Genomic DNA, 19,840 nt, shown 5'->3' with positions numbered 1-19,840 from the left:
TGGGAAGCGGCCTGAGACGGCCGGCAGGAGGGGAGTTACCGGACTTAGTCTGCGCGCAGACTGAACAAGCAGCCACGAAGCGACGCGTGTCATGCTCCCGGGTGGGCCACCAAAAACGCTGGCGAATGGAAGCAAGCGTACCCCGAACGCCAGGGTGGCCGGCTAACTTGGCAGAGTGAGCCCACTGAAGAACGGCCAGACGAGTAGGAACGGGAACGAAAAGAAGGTTCCTGGGACAAGCGCGCGGCGACGGAGTTTGAGTGAGTGCTTGCTTTACCTGCCTCTCAATTCCCCAGACAGTCAACCCGACAACACGCCCCTCAGGGAGAATCCCCTCGGGGTCAGTGGAGGCTACTGAAGAACTGAAGAGACGAGATAAAGCATCAGGCTTGGTGTTCTTAGAGCCCGGACGATAAGAAATCACGAACTCGAAACGAGCGAAAAACAGCGCCCAGCGCGCCTGACGCGCATTAAGTCGTTTGGCAGAACGGATGTACTCAAGGTTCCTATGGTCAGTCCAAACGACAAAAGGAACGGTCGCCCCCTCCAACCACTGTCGCCATTCGCCTAGGGCTAAGCGGATGGCGAGCAGTTCGCGGTTTCCCACATCATAGTTACGTTCCGACGGCGACAGGCGATGAGAAAAATACGCGCAAGGGTGGACCTTGTCGTCAGAGAGGGAGCGCTGAGAAAGAATGGCTCCCACGCCCACCTCTGACGCGTCAACCTCGACCACGAACTGTCTAGAGACGTCAGGTGTAACAAGGATAGGAGCGGATGTAAAACGATTCTTGAGGAGATCAAAAGCTCCCTGGGCAGAAACGGACCACTTAAAGCACGTCTTGACAGAAGTAAGGGCTGTGAGAGGAGCTGCCACCTGACCGAAATTACGGATGAAACGACGATAGAAGTTCGCGAAGCCGAGAAAGCGCTGCAGCTCGACGCGTGACTTAGGGACGGGCCAATCAATGACAGCCTGGACCTTAGCGGGATCCATCTTAATGCCTTCAGCGGAAATAACAGAACCGAGAAATGTGACGGAGGAGGCATGAAAAGTGCACTTCTCAGCCTTCACAAAAAGACAATTCTCTAAAAGGCGCTGGAGGACACGTCGAACGTGCTGAACATGAATCTGGAGTGACGGTGAAAAAATCAGGATATCGTCAAGGTAAACGAAAACAAAGATGTTCAGCATGTCTCTCAGGACATCATTGACTAATGCCTGAAAGACAGCTGGAGCGTTAGCGAGGCCGAAAGGAAGAACCCGGTATTCAAAGTGCCCTAACGGAGTGTTAAACGCCGTCTTCCACTCGTCCCCCTCCCTGATGCGCACAAGATGGTAAGCGTTACGAAGGTCCAACTTAGTGAAAAACCTGGCTCCCTGCAGGATCTCGAAGGCTGAAGACATAAGAGGAAGCGGATAACGATTCTTCACTGTTATGTCATTCAGCCCTCGATAATCTATGCAGGGGCGCAGGGACCCGTCCTTCTTCTTAACAAAAAAAAACCCCGCTCCGGCGGGAGAGGAGGAGGGGACTATGGTACCGGCGGCAAGAGCTACAGACAAATAATCTTCGAGAGCCTTACGTTCGGGAGCCGACAGAGAGTATAGTCTACCCCGGGGGGGAGTGGTTCCCGGAAGGAGATCAATACTACAATCATACGACCGGTGTAGAGGAAGAGAGGTGGCCCTGGACCGACTGAACACCGTGCGCAGATCGTGATATTCCTCCGGCACCCCTGTCAAATCACCAGGCTCCTCCTGTGAAGAAGAGACAGAGGAAACAGGAGGGATAGCAGACATTAAACATTTCACATGACAAGAGACGTTCCAGGAGAGGATAGAATTACTAGACCAATTAATAGAAGGATTATGACAAACTAGCCAGGGATGGCCCAAAACAACAGGTGTAAAAGGTGAACGAAAAATTAAAAAAGAAATGGTTTCGCTATGATTACCAGAGACAGTGAGGGTTAAAGGTAGCGTCTCACGCTGAATCCTGGGGAGAGGACTACCATCCAAGGCGAACAAGGCCGTGGGCTCCCTTAACTGTCTGAGAGGAATGTCATGTTCCCGAGCCCAGGTCTCGTCCATAAAACAGCCCTCCGCCCCAGAGTCTATTAAGGCACTGCAGGAAGCTGACGAACCGGTCCAGCGTAGATGGACCGACAAGGTAGTGCAGGATCTTGAAGGAGAGACAGGAGTAGTAGCGCTCACCAGTAGCCCTCCGCTTACTGATGAGCTCTGGCTTTTACTGGACATGAAGTGACAAAATGACCAGCAGAACCGCAATAGAGACAGAGGCGGTTGGTGATTCTCCGTTCCCTCTCCTTAGTCGAGATGCGGATACCTCCCAGCTGCATAGGCTCAGCACCCGAGCCGGCAGAGGAAGATGGTAGTGATGCGGAGAGGGGGGCAACGGAGAACGCGAGCTCCTTTCCACGAGCTCGGTGACGAAGATCAACCCGTCGCTCAATGCGAATAGCGAGTTCAATCAAGGAATCCACGCTGGAAGGAACCTCCCGGGAGAGAATCTCATCCTTTACCTCTGCGCGGAGACCCTCCAGAAAACGAGCGAGCAAAGCCGGCTCGTTCCAGCCACTGGAGGCAGCAAGAGTGCGAAACTCAATAGAGTAGTCTGTTATGGATCGATTACCTTGACATAGGGAAGACAGGACCCTGGAAGCCTCCTCCCCAAAAACAGATCGATCAAAAACCCGTATCATCTCCTCCTTAAAGTCCTGATACTGGTTAGTACACTCAGCCCTTGCCTCCCAGATTGCCGTGCCCCACTCACGAGCCCGTCCAGTAAGGAGAGATATGACGTAGGCGACACGAGCAGTGCTCCTGGAGTAAGTGTTGGGTTGGAGAGAAAACACAATATCACACCGGGTGAGGAACGAGCGGCATTCAGTGGGCTCCCCAGAGTAACACGGCGGGTTAATGATTCTGGGCTCCGGAGATTCGAACGCCCTGGAAGTGGCCGGTGGATCGAGGCGGAGATGGTGAACCTGTTCTGTGAGGTTGGAGACTTGGGTGGCCAGGGTCTCAACGGCATGTCGAGCAGCAGACAATTCCTGCTCGTGTCTGCCTAGCATCGCTCCCTGGATCTCGACGGCTGAGTGGAGAGGATCCGAAGTCGCTGGGTCCATTCTTGGTCGGATTCTTCTGTTACAGTGCGTGAATGAGGACCCAAAAGCGAATTAACGTAAACAGAGCTTCTTTAATAACAAAACAAACGTAGGCTCAGATGGACCGGCAGATTCCGACAGGACAAGGTTGCAGCAAACATGACGATAGTCTGGTTCAGGCATGAATAACACAAACAAGAATCCGACAAAGACAGAAGCAAAAACAGAGAGAGATATAGAGGACTAATCAGAGGGAAAAAGGGAACAGGTGGGAAAAGGGGTGACGAGGTAGTTAGGAGGAGACAAGGAACAGCTGGGGGAAAGTGGGGGAGAAAAGGTAACCTAATAACGACCAGCAGAGGGAGACAGGGTGAAGGGAAAGGACAGAAACAAGACACAACATGACAATACATGACAGAATCATTTATTTGGGCTGCAACTTCTCCGGCCAGTAACTCTAATGAACGTATCCTCTGCAGCAGAGATATCACTGGGTCTTCCTTCCCTGTGGCGGTCCTCATGAGAGCCGGTTTCATCGCAGCGCTTGATGGTTTTTGTGACTGTATATCTGGTTTTTGCGTCGGAATACCTATCTTCTGTAGTCCACCCCTACTTTGTCACAACACAACTGATTGGCTCAAACACATTAAGAAGGAAAGAAATTCCACAAATTAACTTTCAACAAAGGCACACCTGTTAATTGAAATAAATTCCTGGTGACTACCTCACGAAGCTGGTTGAGAGAATGCCAAGAGTGTGCAAAGCTGTCATCGAGGCAAAGGGTGGCTAGAATCTGAAATCTAAAATGTGTTTTGATTTGTTTAACACTTTTTTTGGTTACTACATTATTCCAAATGTGTTATTTCATAGTTTTGGTGTCTTCACTATTATTCTACAATGTAGAAAATAGTAAAAATAAAGTAAAACCCTGGAATGAGTAGAGAGGGAGCACAAACCCTCAGTCTAGAGGTGATTATAGCCTGAGCACAACCCCTTATACTGGCTTTCCATGCCAATAAAGCCCTTTGAATTGAATTGAACTGAATTGAGAGAGAGAGAGGGAGCAGGTTTGACCAGAAGGAGAGGTGCAGCTGTGTGTGTGTGTGTGTGCATATACCTGCTCTCTCTCTCTCTCAATTCAGTTCAATACACTTTCTGAAAACTAAAATTAGCTTTTTGGTCTTAATTTAAGATGAGGGTTAGCAGTGTGGTTAGGGTTGGGTTTAAAATCAGATTTCATAACTTTGTGGCTGTGCCAGCTAGTGACCACTCTGCAGAGCTGCCTCCAGAACAATGAAAAATGTGTCAGAAAATAGTGGAATAGGGGTAACAAATGTATCAAAATATATTCATATTGTGCCTTTTGAACATTTGTGAGTAGAAGTGGGAGGCAGGTACTGTATAATGTTGTCAACGTGCCTTTTTTCCACATATGCTTATGTCCTTTTCCTATGACAAGGTTGACCTGTAAAGCCCACAGTCCATTCAGTGAAGTCTCTAATTTGTCCACACCAGCAGACACCACATAAGGGGGGTTCACAGCAGCTATATTAATGCTGTCTGTTAACATATGGCTGAGTAGATTTGAGCATCTGTCAGATGAGATGATGTCAGCAAGTACAGCTGTCTGCTCTGGTTGCCCCACTGGCTGAGGGGAAGTCATCGACAGTACACACACACACACAGGCCAGCTGAATGTCTGCTAGACTAGAACATGATGCTGCTGGGCAGTGGACAGACTCCACCCATCTCACAGGATAGGCTACACTTCACAGCACCTATAGTATATAAATACCATGGTTTTATCCACACCACATTGCCCTCTATCATATGATATTCTTAGATCCTGAGTTTGCCCTGAACCTGTGACCTGACCAGGAGAAACGCCAGTTACTCGATTGATTCTGTTCTAAAAAAGATATGATGTGGAAAGCCATTCAATGAGTGTGTTTGCAGTTTCCACCCTGTCCAGGTAATCACCAGTGTATAGACACTCCATATGGAGTTTAAATGGCTGGGACTAAATTTAGGATCTAACACTATTCCACACTTTCACACCAGCCTCTAGTTTTGGCATCAGCTTGCAGCCGATTTGATTAATAAAGTTCAAGCAAAAGTCCATGTGCCTTGGTTTCGAATGAATCAAATGTGGTCTAAAGATGGAAAGGGTCGTTTGTAGAAAAATAATTCAAGAGGAATTGTTATGATCTTCCCTGTGCTAAGTAGACTAAATATGTCGTTTAAAATGTATCGGGCTGAAAGCTAAGGTTTATCAATATCAGTGAAACAATTGCAGCCTACCTGTCGATTTCGACCATAGCTTGGCATATAGTTTAGGCAGGCTACGGCTGGATAACTTGGGGAACTCGGATTTCAAGAGAGAATACTGCTATGTGGAAAGAACGAGACGTATCTAGTTATTTTATAAACGGCTCGTGTTTACGAGCTACAACTCTCCTCACGTTCGTGAGCCAGCATACGCTACGCGGTGTATGTGAATGGACGCTCGCTACTCTCGCACACCAACTCCACGACGTTGACGGACACTGGATGAGTGTGAGGCAAAATAATCCAGCAAGGCCACTATGTGTTGTGTTCTGTATCTTGAGTCATTGTTTTACATCTGACATGAGCGGAGACTTGTCAAACGGAGAGAGCTGGAAGGCTGTGAACAAGTAGACAGGAGAGGACGGAGAGATACTAACCAACAGAGAGGAACAGCCAGACTGGCACTGATTGGCTCTCTGACTGTTGCTATGGTGGTTTAGGCAGCTATCCCATTGGTCAGACAAGCAACTTGGACAAGGACATGCTCGGGAATCCAAACATCCTCCTGTCGTCATGACAATAGACAGGAAGTGGGAATGTGTTACTGTGGAAGAATGCCAAGCTGTTTTCCACTGAACTGTGTTTTTTTAACAGAGGATCTCTTGTGAACATAGAAACTCTCTATTCTAACCCTGGATCTGCTTCAAGAACAGCTTAGTGGCGCTCCATCCCGCTCTCGGGTGTTCAGCTGAGATGGGGTAATCCGCACGGAAAGATGATGATTATTATAACATGTCTGGATGAGAGGAGAGCAGCTAGATGTGATTTATGGGGTTGGAAGGATTTAGTCAGCGTCAGAAGGAGACAGCGAGATCCTATTCTCCTTGTCCACTTCCATCTAAACTAGCGACCCTAACTAGACATGTTTCTTAATGTAATAACTCAATAGCTAATCATGTCGTCTACACACCTACTACATACGTAGAGTCCTGTCCAATCCAGTTTTAGCGCAGTACATGTTGGCGTAGTGCAAAAGAGAAGGCCTCCAACCCAATTCTATTTTTAATCCATACCTCAGGGAGGGTTTCATAAATCCAAGTTGACACTGTAGAGTCAGCCAGGGATCCATGATGTTTCACTAGACCCGGTATCCCACAGAGACCTATTGCAGCTTCAGTTTATTTACATCAATGTGTTTACTCTGCCTTCAGGTGGATGATACATCACTTCAGACACACAGCTTCATGCTGGGCCATTGATCAGGCCTGACACTGGCACTGAGCCACCTAGAGAAACAAACGCACACACACACACACACACACACACACACACACACACACACACACACACACACACACACACACACCTGGCTTTCTGGTTGATGCATATGCAGAGGCCTTGGTAAATGCTGACATGCTAATACTGTCTACCCAAGCAGCACCTTCACCTCTGTGATGTTAAATGGTGTGAAACCTGTTAGCAGTAACCCCATAGCTGTCAGAGCCACACCTTCTTGGAGAGAAATAATGAAACCTGCCATGGGAGAGAGAAAATTGAGGAGAGAGGGAGAGAGAGAGAGGAAAGAGAGAGAGAAAGGGGAGGAGTGAGAGAGGGGTGAAGTTTAGGTGAGGGTGAGTGATAGCGAGGTATCGGGGAGGTGAAGTGATGCATGCTGGGAACAATATGGAGCTCATGAATATCATGAGACTAGCTCATTAACACACACTGGGCTCCTTATGTAACCCAACATCTGACCCAGAAACCTCCTCGCACAGAAGGCTGGAGAGACAGAGAGACGGGAGAGAGAGAGAGAACAAAGGAGGAAGAGTGGGAATGAGGGAAACGAGGTCGTTGGGTGAGCGCTTTAATGAAGCACATGTCAGTGTCTTTGTGTGGGAGAGAGTCAGTCACTGTTCAAATAGAAGAACGTGCGTGTAGAGCAATACGACTGTGTCGCTGATGTTTGTTCCAATGTGTTGAGAGATGATATTCATACTTAAATGCTTGATCCAAACACCAGGGAGCCTGTCCTCTGTAACTCTTGATCAATGCTCTACTTAACACCTGTGTGTGTGTGTGTGTGTGGAGGTATTTTGCAACAACTATAGTAAATGCGTACATGTCTAACGTTGTCCTCTCTTTCGCTCTCTCTGTCTCTGTGTCTCTGTCTCTCTCTCTCTGTCTCTCTCTGTGTCTCTGTCTCTCTCTCTCGCTGTCTCTCTCTCTCTCTCTGTCTCTCTCTGTTTCTACAGGTGGATTCTTGTGGATGGGAAATGCTCCCTAATCTTCCCTGCCCTCCTCCTCCCTCTCCTGAAAACCCCAATCCCTCCATCTCTCGTTCTCACTTTCTCCATCACTACATCACTCCCTGGTCGCCATGACGTCCGCGCTGCAAACGCTGGGGCTTAAGCTGGCCCCGCCCCCTCAGGACCTAAACCCTGAGCGGTTGGACGGCTGCGAGGAGACGGGCCGGCGCTACAAAGTGGTTCCCTCCGTCGTGTGCTCCATGTGTTGCCTCTTCGGCATCATCTACTGCTTCTTCGGTGAGCAAAAGAGATTCTTTGTAGTGGTAGTATGGACATAGTGTTTCCAAGGAGGAAGGAGCTACGGGTTATTTCACTAGTCTCCGTGGTGAAGTTCATCTGACACTGCTGCAGAACCTCTCTGAGACTATGATAAACAGGGTGAAGCACAAGTGATGATTTTATTTCAAGCAACACTGGGCTAATATTCTGGAGAATTTAGCCGCTCCGGGGCTATGCATAGGGTAATCATCTCCTCTCGCTCTCTCTCTCGCGCTCTCTCTCTCTCTCTCCCCCCATCTCTCTCTTTCTCTCTCTCAGATAAAAAATGTGTCTCTCGCTATCCCAATCCAATTTAATTGAATAATACTATTGACGTGGTACGTTTATGTACACTGCCAAGGTAAACGCATGACAGAGATGGTCAAACAAGACCATCTCAAGGCCGCAGAATTAAAAGGAACACAATTTGGTGGTTCTCTATGCTCAAGACAAGACTCCCTGTCTCTCTCTCTCCTCAGGCTACCGTTGTTTCAAGGCGGTGATGTTCCTGACGGGCCTGATGTTTGGCTCCATCGTCATCTTCCTGTTGTGTTATAAGGAGCGCGTCCTGGACACCCAGCTCAGTGTTGAGGCCTCTGTGGGCATCGGCCTGGGCATCGGCACCCTCTGCGGCCTGGTCACCATGCTGGTTCGCTCCGTGGGTCTCTTCATGGTGGGTCTCCTCCTGGGCCTCTTGGTGGCTGTGGCCACCCTGGTGGGCATGGAAGAGCTGTCCAACAGCCCCCCGAGGTCGGTCTGGGTCCCCCTGGGGGTGCTGCTCGGCCTGGGCATGCTGTTCGCCGTTCTCACCCTCCAATGGCAGCGCTTCTTCACCACCGTGTCCACGGCCGTGTTCGGGGCGGCGGTGATCACCGTGGCGCTGGACTACTTTGTGGAGCTGTTTGCCCTGGTGCTGTACCTGTACGAGAGGGTGAAAGCGGCGCCCAGGGGGAGACCCGTCTGCTGGATCACCTGGGTGGTGCTGGGGGTGTGGCCTGTTCTGACGCTCCTGGGGGTGCTAATACAGTGGAAGGTGACAGCAGAAGGATACTCCCACACCAAGGGTGAGTCTGAGATCTGGGTGCTGGAGAGGTTACACTGACGTCAATGCTAAAGGTTGTGGACTTTTTATTTTGAGAGTGACAGAGCTATTTATTAGAGAGAGAGAGAGAGAGAGAGAGAGAGAGGTGCTTGAAAGGAAAGGGGGATACCTAGTCAGTTGTCCAACTGAATGTATTCAACTGAAATGTGTCTTCCGCATTTAACCCTCTGAATCAGAGAGGTGCGGGGGGCTGCCTTAAATTACATCCACGTCTTCAGCGCCCGGGGAACAGTGGGTTAACTGCCTTGCTCAGGGGCGGAATGCCAGATTTTGACCTCGTCAGCTCAGGGGTTCAATCCAGCAACCTTCCGGTTACTGGCCCAACGCTCTAACCACTAGGCTACCTGCCGCCCGAATGTAAGCAAAGAGGAGAACAAGAGTGAGAGAAAAAGAGAGGGAGGGGGAGAGACAAAGAGCAGGTAGCTTAAGGGGAAGAGAGAGAGAGAGAGAGAGAGTGAAGCAGATTATTGCTGGGTGAACTCCCTGGCTGCCAGATGGTGCCTGGCTCTGCTTGTCTAGTCTAAATAAAAAAGATGAACACAATCAGAACACAATCATGTGGAGCAGGGCAACTGTCAAAGGGCGCGTTGGGTCGTTCTTCTGCGTGTTTGAAAACATCTGCTGGCTAGCTGCACAGTGTCATTGCGTGTGTAGGTGTGTTCTTTGACTGTGTGTACAGTGTGTGTGTGTGTAATGTCTGAACCCCGTCTTCCATCTCCCTCAGTGATAATCAGTCGTCAGCAGCGTCGGGTCCAGCTGATGCGTATCCGTCAGAAGGAGGAGCGGAGGGACCGCAGCAGGAAGAGGAAGAATAAGCAACAGAGAGACTCCACCCACAGCTCTCACCCTCCCAAACCCCTGCACCCCGAGCCCGCCTATCGCAGGAAACCCAACCCTATACGACGCTTTGACGGGGACGTCCTATCGCCTGTGAGTGTACAAGTGTGTGCTCTCTCTCTCTCTCTCTCTCTCTCTCTCTCTGTCCATTCTCCTCATCTCTTCTTGCTCAGTGTCTTATCAGCATTCATCCATTTTTTTTGTCTCTTTTCCTCTTGCTCCCTCTCTCTCTCCCTTTATCTCTCATCACTGATCTAACATGCAATATTAATCTCTCTCTCTCTCTCTCTCTCTCTCTGTGTCTCTCTCTCTGTCTGTCTCTGTCTCTCTGTGTCTCTCTCTGTCTCTCTCTCTGTGTCTCTCTCTGTCTCTGTCTCGCTATCTCTCTCTCTGTCTCGCTATCTCTCTCTCTGTCTCGCTATCTCTCTCTCTACAGAGTTACATCCAGAGTTTCCGGGACAGACAGGTGGAGGCTAGGCCGTATCCTGGAGGGGGCAGACTGATGGGGGGAGGAGGGGCTCACACCAATGTGGATGTGGACTATGACTGCGGCTCCACCACGCCCCTCACTGCGGCGGCAGGCCCCTTACTACGAGTCTGAACACTCCCCTAACCACTGGTCCGACCACACCCCCAGAAACCTGTACAGCAGTATGAATCTGGCAGCCACATCACACCCCCCAAAAGGTGTGACCACACCCCCATAGGCCTGTATTGCAGTTTAGGTCTGACTGACCACTCCCCCACCACAATGCTGGAGCCAATCAGAGTATGTGAATAGTAAAGGCCTGAACTCCTTTTTCTGTTTCACACACACACACCAGCCACATGCATGAAAATACTGTACACACATCCACAAACACTGCAGTGGAACTGGACCTGGTGAACAGAGAGAGAAATACAGGGCCTCCAACTGGATGGATAGATGTTACCTGAGGCTTCTCTCTCTCCATCCAGTCTCCATCAGGACACAGTTTAAAGAAGCATGGCTCAGGTTTCGAACGAGGCATCGTTTTACCACGGACACCGGATTACAATCCTCTCTTCAGGATTTTGAAAAGATTTTAAAGTGTGTCTGCTCCGGCAGTCTTAATTCCTCAAATCGTTCCCTGTCGTCAACAGGCAGTTCCTTTTGTACTGCATTTCTACGGTTCCATCCTTCTATGGAGTTGGGACCTTCTGATGAGAACTGACTAGTAATAAACACCCCTGCTCTGTGCCATGCTCTGTGCCATGCCAGCCCAACAACAGATCACCTCCTGGGAAGGAGAAGAATATGTCTTTTAAGAGGAAGCATTATGCATTCTTGGTGCTGGACGATATCCGTCTTTGGAAAGCAGTTTGAACTCCCCCTTCTTTAATGGAAGTTGGGAGATCCGGTGGATTTATGGGTGCCTTGTGATTGCCCTTACTTGGACTGTACCATTCAGCGGTGGGATAGGGGTTATCGGCAGTGGTCACTGAATGAGACATGTGAGAGACTATATGATAACGTGCTATATTATTATAGTGACAGACAACAAATTTGTTGCGATAGGAATGAGGGTAGGCCTATGTCTAGCAGAGGAGCAACAGTGAACCAATCAGGGAGCAAGCAAGGAAACAGTGGATTGGTCTAACCTGCCCGGGGCCCTACCAAAAGGAACACTACAGGAAGTCAGCACAGGGTCAGTAAGGGGTCAATAAAGAGTTCAATAAAGAGTTCAAAACAGAAAGGGGTCAGAATAAACGATCGACCAATACAACGAGAGTATTGACCACTCTACAGAGAGGACCATTCAGGTCACAGAGGATAGCCTAACAAAGAACCCCCTACATAATGTGCATTGGTGTTCTGAATATGGGTTAAAACATTCTGTCTGTAGTGTATCAGTAAATTACAGGACGTCTATGGTTTATTATTGTCTTTGACTCAGACTGTGATAATATAATACAGGCTTGATGTTGTTATTATTAGGATTGCCCCATTGGGCTGTGGGGTCAGGACATGGTATAAGAATCGGAAGTTCCTTTCCCAGAATCTTCCAGGGGAAACCTACCTGGCTGCATGACTCAGTGGTTCCTTCCTGTTCCTGTCCCCCTCTCTTATCTGTCTCCCGTGGCATTGTCCTCCTCACCTCACCAGACAATGGTTCCTATCCCCCTCTAGCCTGATCGCCCCACATCTAACAACCACGTGCATAGTTCGTAACACTTCTCATGAATGGCTTCTTAATAATGCATTATAAGCACATGTATAATGCCTTATGAGCTATGTATAATGCACTATAATGCATAGAGATTAAATTGATATTCATGAGCACTTATTATGCGCTTATTGTACATTATGAAGAGCGCATTCATAGGAAGTGTTAGCAAATTAGCCTGAGTGCCAGTCTTGTTTAAGCCATCATGTCAACTCCTTGCCACTCAATGTCTTGTCAAACATGCTTTAGCGTGACAAGGAGTTGGCTTGGTAGCACAAGCAGATCTGGGACCAGGCTATGACAGAGATGGCGGTACAGCACAAACAGTAGAGATGTGTAACTCCTCACTGTCTCCCTCCGGTGTGCATTCTTCTGACCTTCTGTCTTGTACATAAACAATGTTACAGTACTTTTTTCCTTGTATTTCTTGCTTAATTTGATTGTTTTAGTTTTTCTCATGGGTTTATTTTAGGATACTTGGTTTTATTTATATGAAATAATGTGTCCTTTCTGAAGTACTGTATGTATATTTATTTATCAGGTAATTTATTGACATCTTTTGACTTCAGGAGTGCAGCCTCATAAATGTAGGCTGGTGATATTCCATGCTTCTTATTAAAAGTATTATTATTATTATTATTATTAAAGCATGTGTTTTTATGGGCCTATATATGATAAACAAAGTGATTCTACAATGTCTTTGGCTGTTAATTCAACACACACACACACACACACAGAGAGAACATGATAGACAGGTACAGAGACTGGCAGACTGAATCTGATGACCGTGTGTCGCTGTTTGTTTTATTTGTTAACCAACCTATAGGCCCACCATTCAGAACAGCATAAGCGATTGTCAGCCTCACTCTCATTCCATATTCCCTCTTTCCATCTTTCATTTTGTCTCACCTGTTTCACCCCCCCCCCCCCCCACATCTCCTTTTCCCTAGACACATCTCTCCCTTCTCACCCCTCTCCTCTGTCTCTCTGTCCATTGAGAACCCTCCTCATACTAACGTCAGCCTTGTGATAGAACGTACAGTATCATATATATATAGTCATAAATAAAGGCAAACGGTGCACATAGATGTAGTAGGAAGTTACAAACAGGTCGGCTCGTACTTGAAGTCACTCAGCTTTTTGACCATTTAACTCGAGGGAACGACCTTTGTGTCTTTAAAACACTTAACGTCTTTCAAATAAGAACAGCTAAGGGCCACCAGGGTGAGTTGTTAAAGTCCTTTTCCTTTTCATTTCGTCTTGTTGTCTTCCCGCGGTCTTCATCTTCTCTTCTGCTGTCTGTTACATGATATCCTGCTGGTGCTGTGTTGACTCAGAGACCACCTATAGGGGGAGACAAAGGAGACATTTACTGTATCTTGAGGAAAAGAAAGCTGGAGATTGGTGCATCAGAAGTGAGATAACAAGCCTGTTATACTATTAGGAAAGATACAGGTGCAAGGTAAAGCTACAATGTGTGTTGATAGAACAGTATGGCTTGTGAGAACTTGAGTCGGGTGGAACGGAAACCTTCGGTGGATTACATTGTTGTCAGCGGGAGGAGAGGAGTTTTAGATTTTCTCTCAAATACAAGTCTGTGGGTGTCTCTAGGTTCACACTACAAACAGGTGTGTGTCTGTCAGGGTGTGTGTGTGTGTGTTACCTCTCCGTCGCGGGTCTCGATGGTCTTGATCAGGACACTTTTCTTTGAGTGTGACTCAGCAACGCGATGATGATGCTCTGGGCTCGTTTCTGTCCAGACAGACAACCGTAAAATTAAATATTCATCTTCTTTACAACAATTCTGTTCACCTTTTTCAATTTTGTGTCACCCCTTAAAATGAATGAATGAATGGTTCTATTTATGCATCAGCAGTGAGGGGTCAAGTGAGGATCATTTGAAGTTCCATCCTGTCACTTTCGATTTCTGCTGAAGTAAACTGTAAAAGACTTAGCTACTTGTATCAATTGTGCCCTCTTGTGGCGTGATGCTGTAACTCATCTATTTTGCAGCAGTTTTTGACAAATACATTGTGTGTGTGTGTGTGTGTGTGTGTGTGTGTGTGTGTGTTCTTACCACGGAAAGTCATGGTGGAATAGTTCTGTATGGGCAGGGAAATCCTACAGAGGGAGAGAAGGGGGATGTCAGTTTTTAGCAGTGATACCAAATACCGTTGTCATACAAGATAATCCATCACCCCTCTGTCCTCAGCACTCTCCTCCTTTCTCCTCACTCTATTCCTTCAGCCCTCCTTCAACCCCCTGCCACTGTCTTCTCTTCCTTTCCCCTATCTCCTGCCCTCCTCTATCGCTCCATCTCTCCTGCTCTCCTCTATCGCTCCATCTCTCCTGCCCTCTATCTCTCTATCCCTCTGTCTCCTGCCCTCCTCTATCGCTCCATCTCTCCTGCTCTCCTCTATCGCTCCATCTCTCCTGCCCTCCTCCCTCTCTCTCTCTCCTGCCCTCCTCTATCGCTCCATCTCTCCTGCTCTCCTCTATCTCTCTCTCTCTCCTGCTCTCCTCTCTCTCTCCATCTCTCCTGCTCTCCTCTATCTCTCTCCATCTCTCCTGCTCTCCATCTCTCTTGCCCTCCTCCCTCTCAATCTCTCCTGCCCTCTATCTCTCTATCCTCTATCTCTCTCTCCTGCCCTCTATCTCTCTCTCTCCTCTATCTCTCCAATCTCTCTATCTCTCCTGCCCTCCTCTATCCCTTTCACCTCTATCCCTTCCTCTCTCCTGCCCTCCTCTATTCCTTTGTCCTGCCTCCCTCCTCCTGCTTCTCTGTCACCCCCCCCCCCCCCCCAATCGAACCTGCTCTCCTCTCCTCATTCCTCTCTCTCCTCTTCTCCCTCCATACCTGCTCTCCTCTCCCTCCAGCAGTTTCCTATAGGTTGCTATCTCCACGTCCAGGGCCATCTTGACGTTGAGCAGGTCCTGGTACTCTCTCAGGTGCCTGGCCATCTCATCCTTCATGTTGGCGATCTCGGCCTCCAGACGGGAGATGGTGTCCTGGAACCCGCCGGCCTCCCGCCCGTGGCGCTCCTCCATCTCTCTCATCTGCCTCATCAGAGACTCGTTCTGCCGGGAGGGAGAGGGAGTTAGGGGGAGGATGGGAGAGTGGGAGAGTGGTAGGAGGAGGGTGGAGGTGAGGTGGAGGAGTTGAGAGGGTGGAAGAGGGGAGGGGGAGAAAAGGAGGGGGAGAGAAATTAGAGAAAGAGATTGACATGGAGATGTGTGCCGTCATGTTTCTTGGAAGTGAACTTGCAGACCAGGCAAGGACAAAGTGAAGAAAATGAGAAGGAGAGGAATGAAAGCGTGGTGGTAAGACTTATGAAAGAACAGAAGGATTTGAGGAGGAATAAAGGGTGTCGTGAGGATAGTATTCAGACAGAGACTTACGGTGCCTTTAAGTGAGTCAATCTCACAGGTGTAGGACTGGAGCTGGTGTCTGAACTCCATGGTCTCCATCTTGGCCTGCTTCAGAGCCTCGTTGTTCTTGTTCACCGCCTGGTTCAGGTCTGTCACCTACAGGAAGTACATCACTTTATCTGACGTCACAGTAATTGCGCCCCCCCCCCCCCCCCCCCGATTGATCTCTCTCTTTCTCTATTCTCTATCTATCAATCTCCCAATCCCCCCCCCCCTCTCTCCCCCTTCCTCTCTGTCTCCCCACCCCCCAATCACCTTAGACTTGTACCACTCCTCGGCCTCCGAGATGTTCTTGGCTGCGATGCCCTCGTACTGGGCCCTGATGTCCCTGAGGGCAGCTGTCAGGTCCGGCTTGGACATGTCCATCTGGATCTGCACCTGGGTCTCCTGCATCTGGGACTGCATCTCACGGATCTCCTGCAGGTGAGGTGTGGAGGGAGGTGGAGGTGGGGAGAGGTAGAGAAGAGGGAGGGGTGAGGTGAAGTAGAGAGGAGGGGGGAGGTCGATAGGTTAAGGTTTCTGCAGATTTCTCTTCTCCATTGTCTGTTAAGAGGCACATACACACACACCCACACAAATAGTGTTGCTTGACCTTTTATAAAACAGTGTGAGTGTTTGCTAAATAGTTAGTCTGTGTTAGCTATTGGTTAACTATTTAAATATCTGCATTGATCCTTTAGACTCATCACGTACACTGCTGCTACTGTTTATGATCTGTCACTTTACTCCTAGTTATATGTACCTATCTACCTCAATGACCTTGTTCCCCTGCACATGGACTCGGTACTGGTACCCCTTGTATACAGCCAAGTTATCGTCACTCATCGTGTATCTATTATCACGCGTTTGACTTTTCTATCATTTGAATATTTTCTTTCTCTCTGCGTTGCTGGGAAGGGTCGGCAAGTCAGCATTTCACTGTTAGTCCACACCTGTTGTTTACAAAGCATGTGACACAAACCTTGATTTGATTTGGTTTGTGTGTATCCACTCCTGTCTCAGAGAGTAATGAGTCTGTTGTAGGAGATTACACAGACCTTGTACAGCAGCCCACAGGCCCAGTGCCAACTGCCCACTGCGCCTGCAGAGATTGTGTGTGTGTGTGTGTGTGTGTGTGTTTGTGTGATGTGTCTGTTTTCATGTGTGTGTGTGTGTGTTTTTGTTCATTCCTACCACAGAGAGACAGACAGATGGAATGACCAGATGCACTGACAGACAGACAGACCAACTGTAATAACACATAGCACATTAAAATACACAGACTTGAGTAACGTACCTCCTCATGAATCTTCTTGAGGAAGGCGATCTCCTCCTGTAGGGTCTCGATGCGTCTCTCCAAGTCTAGACGGGCCAGAGTGGCAGCATCAACATCCTAGAACAGACAGACGTTAGACGAGATGAATTCAACAGATCTCACTGGGCAAAAACTGATTGGATCAACATTGTTCCCACGTCACTTCAACCCTCCAAAATAAATGTGATGACTTTGAATCAACGTGGAAAACTAAGGGCATTTGGTATTTTTTTTCACCCAACTTTGAACCTAAATCCAATGATATAGTGATTTATTTTAGCTGAGAAGTCAAAACGATCTTAGCGTTAAACCGACTGACATCTGTGCCCAGCGGGGTGGCAGTTCAAATGACGATCCGGTCTGCATTTCGATGAAAAGGAAGGAACATACTAGTAGTGAGACATGAACACGTTATCATATTCATAACCTGTGTTGATTTAATAGTGTTGGACTCACAGCTCTGAAAGCAGCCAGGTTGTTCTCTGCGTCCTCCCTCTGAAGGATCTCTTCCTGCAGCCTGGAAACACAGTCGGACAAAGAGATGGAGTGAGACCCGATCACAATTGTGTCTTTTGTGTGTCCGCACCTTTCATTTTGTATTTTTTAATTGATTTAACCTTTATTTAACTAGGCGCGTCACCTGTCTAATAACAAGTGATTTGCCACCCGGAAATAGTTTAAGACTGCCGTGTGGATCTAACGTGCAAATGTGGTGATAATCCAAACCCAGGCCCCATTTTGAATCCCAGCTGTAGACGCCAAGAGGCCGTACTGACAGATGGCCAGATCTGGATTGTATCTGTCTGAATACAGATGTTTTAATTCCTGGCCTTTTATAGAGTCGGACCCGTGGCGACAGTAAGGACATGCCTCTGTAAGGGCTAGAGGCTTAGACCATACCCTAATGTAAGAAGTAGGCTGGGTCTAGTCCTTCAGAAGGAGGCTGGGTCTAGTCCTTCAGAAGGAGGCTGGGTCTAGTCCTTCAGAAGGAGGCTGGGTCTAGTCCTTCAGAAGGAGGCTGGGTCTAGTCCTTCAGAAGGAGGCTGGGTCTAGTCCTTCAGAAGGAGGCTGGGTCTAGTCCTTCAGAAGGAGGCTGGGTCTAGTCCTTCAGAAGGAGGCAAGGTGGGGGATGGATCTTGTTGACTTAAAAGGTCCACTGGAGTTGGGACAAGACTCTTTCTTTCTTCGCCAGTCTTTATTAATCGCTAGCGCTTCTCTCCTACTTCATGGGTTGAATGAGAATGCCACGGAAGATTCTGTGCTGCTGCTCAGCCCCACACATGCACTGCGTATTTAATATGTCATCCAGGCCTACACTTCAACAGCAGAGGGGGCATGCTGATCGCGCAGCTATACAAATGGCAGTAAGACTATCACACATTTGATAAAACCTGAAGCGGAAACACGTCCCATTTTACTTGCAGTAAGAATCCAAATGCACAACGTCTTCAACAGCACCTCACAATCAGTCCACTTGTACTGAGCGATATGACCAAGTTTAAAAATACTTGCCGTGACCACAACAAACAAACCAGCAAAACCCCAACAGCTAATCGAGAGGCACTGACTGAAATCCCAGGGGACTGTATGCATGAACCAGCCGTGATATCAGTGCTGCTTTTGGTGGCTGAAATGTCACGCTTACTTTACACTAGGATCTACACTCCTAGAGTTCTCCTCTCTCTAATCTTACCCATTATCCTCTCCTTCATCCACGTATCCACCAATCAGAAACTACACCCCTGTAGTCTAACATCAACTGAGCAATTATTCAATCAATCAAATGTATTTATGAAGTTCTATTCACATCAGTAGTTTTACAGTAACTTCTAGTTGCCATATTTCTCCCCTCTTTCTCCCCCTGCTCTTCCTCAGTCTCCTACCCCCTCCTTCCCTTCCACTCCCCCTCATCCTGCTCCTCTCGCCTCTCTTCCTCCCTTCTCCCCCTCTTTCCTACCTGAGTTTGAGTTTGTCCAAGTCTTCTCCCAGGTTGTCCCTCTCCACCTCGGCACGGCTCCTCTGATTGGTCAAGGCCTCCACCTGGCGACGCAGGTCCCTCATCTCCTCTTCGTACAGGTCGGCGATGCGTGTGGGTTCACGCCCCCGCAGCCTCTCAATCTCCACCACCAACGTAGCGTTCTGCTGCTCCAGGAAGCGAACTTTCTCGATGTAGCTGGCGAAGCGGTCGTTCAGGTGCTGCAGCTCGACCTTCTCGTTGGTGCGCGTGTGGAGGAACTCCTGGTTCAGCGCGTCGGCCAGGCTGAAGTCCAGCGTCTCCCCCATCCCCGCGTAGGACCGCGAACCGTGTGCGGTTGATGACATCACAGGTCCGCCGAAGTGAGACGAGGTGCGGTAGCCGGAGTAAGACGGCGAGGCGGAGGTCTTGGTGACTTCGTAGACCCGGGAGGAGATGTGCCCGGAGCCGCCATGTCCGAGTCCGAGGCCCCCGCCCGAGCCCCGGCTGCTGTAGAGGGAATGTGACATGGCAGGGCTGTACCCTGCGCCAAAGGTGCGGCGGTAGGAGGAGGAGCCAGACTGGGCCGACTGAGCAGAGGAGCGGTAGGAGCTCATGGTGAAGCAGGAGAAGGGGCTGGGCTGGAGCAGGAGAAGGGTCTGGGCTGGAGCAGGAGAAGGGTCTGGGCTGGAGCAGGAGAAGGGTCTGGGATGGCTGCTGGAGTGGACTAAAGCAGGGAGGCTGACTGAGGGACACACAGAACTCACTCTGGCTATTTGTAGTACCTACCCCCTCATAGCCCCTCCCTCAAATCCTCTATACACCCTCCCCTCTTTCCGTCTTTACTCCAATTCTTCCCTTCTCTGTCTCTCATCCCCCCTCCCTCCCTCTCCAGAATGGACTGTCACAGGTCCTGGTGTGGGGTCTGGTATTTGGTTCAGATTGTGTTCCAGAGTGACAGGAGGGTTCTGGGAGGCTGTGTCCACCCTGACCGTCACAGCAGCCTGACTGAGCTCACAGTGGCCAGCTAGACCTCAGCTCAGCTTCTTGTCCACACCCCAGCTCAACCCTAAC

At 48.9% G+C, this 19,840-nt stretch overlaps 2 protein-coding genes across 4 annotated transcripts in view; one reads left to right on the top strand and one right to left on the bottom strand.

Annotated features, from left to right (window-relative positions):
- LOC110495867 (transmembrane protein 198-B) overlaps positions 1 to 12,784 on the top strand; it is a 29,344-nt gene extending 16,560 nt beyond the window's left edge. For all 3 annotated transcript variants that reach the window (XM_021571364.2, XM_021571361.2, XM_021571363.2), the window contains 4 exons: positions 7,653 to 7,943; positions 8,444 to 9,028; positions 9,791 to 9,996; positions 10,340 to 12,784. In XM_021571364.2, coding sequence (XP_021427039.1) covers positions 7,778 to 7,943; positions 8,444 to 9,028; positions 9,791 to 9,996; positions 10,340 to 10,504 — 1,122 coding nt within the window. In that variant the 5' untranslated portion in view covers positions 7,653 to 7,777 and the 3' untranslated portion in view covers positions 10,505 to 12,784. The remainder of the gene's footprint in view (positions 1 to 7,652; positions 7,944 to 8,443; positions 9,029 to 9,790; positions 9,997 to 10,339) is intronic.
- Positions 12,785 to 12,866: 82 nt separating this feature from the next.
- On the bottom strand, positions 12,867 to 19,533 carry LOC110495865 (desmin-like). The gene is made up of 9 exons (XM_036952331.1): positions 18,770 to 19,533; positions 17,269 to 17,329; positions 16,795 to 16,890; positions 15,774 to 15,935; positions 15,489 to 15,614; positions 14,947 to 15,167; positions 14,167 to 14,210; positions 13,753 to 13,841; positions 12,867 to 13,433 (listed from the first exon to the last, which is right to left on the bottom strand). Exons 1-9 carry the CDS (start codon positions 19,381 to 19,383, stop codon positions 13,392 to 13,394), a joined length of 1,455 nt encoding a protein of 484 aa, XP_036808226.1. The 5' UTR covers positions 19,384 to 19,533; the 3' UTR covers positions 12,867 to 13,391.
- Positions 19,534 to 19,840: the final 307 nt, after the last annotated feature.

The sequence above is a fragment of the Oncorhynchus mykiss genome, chromosome 18 (genome assembly GCF_013265735.2).
Source record: "Oncorhynchus mykiss isolate Arlee chromosome 18, USDA_OmykA_1.1, whole genome shotgun sequence".
In the NCBI taxonomy this organism is placed as follows: Eukaryota; Metazoa; Chordata; class Actinopteri; order Salmoniformes; family Salmonidae; genus Oncorhynchus; species Oncorhynchus mykiss.
The sequence above is the reverse complement of the archived record's forward strand: the minus strand, read 5'-3'. Positions and strand labels throughout refer to the sequence as shown.

Bases quoted from the DNA above. Each gene is read 5' to 3' on its own strand.
- LOC110495865 (XM_036952331.1), bottom strand. From the start codon at position 19,383: ATGAGCTCCTACCGCTCCTCTGCTCAGTCGGCCCAGTCTGGCTCCTCC. The intron at 16,891-17,268 runs GTGAGTCCAACA...TGTCTGTTCTAG, and splicing joins ACCTGGCTGCTTTCAGAGCT to GATGTTGATGCTGCCACTCT. The intron at 15,615-15,773 runs GTGATTGGGGGG...TACTTCCTGTAG, and splicing joins AGGAGTGGTACAAGTCTAAG to GTGACAGACCTGAACCAGGC.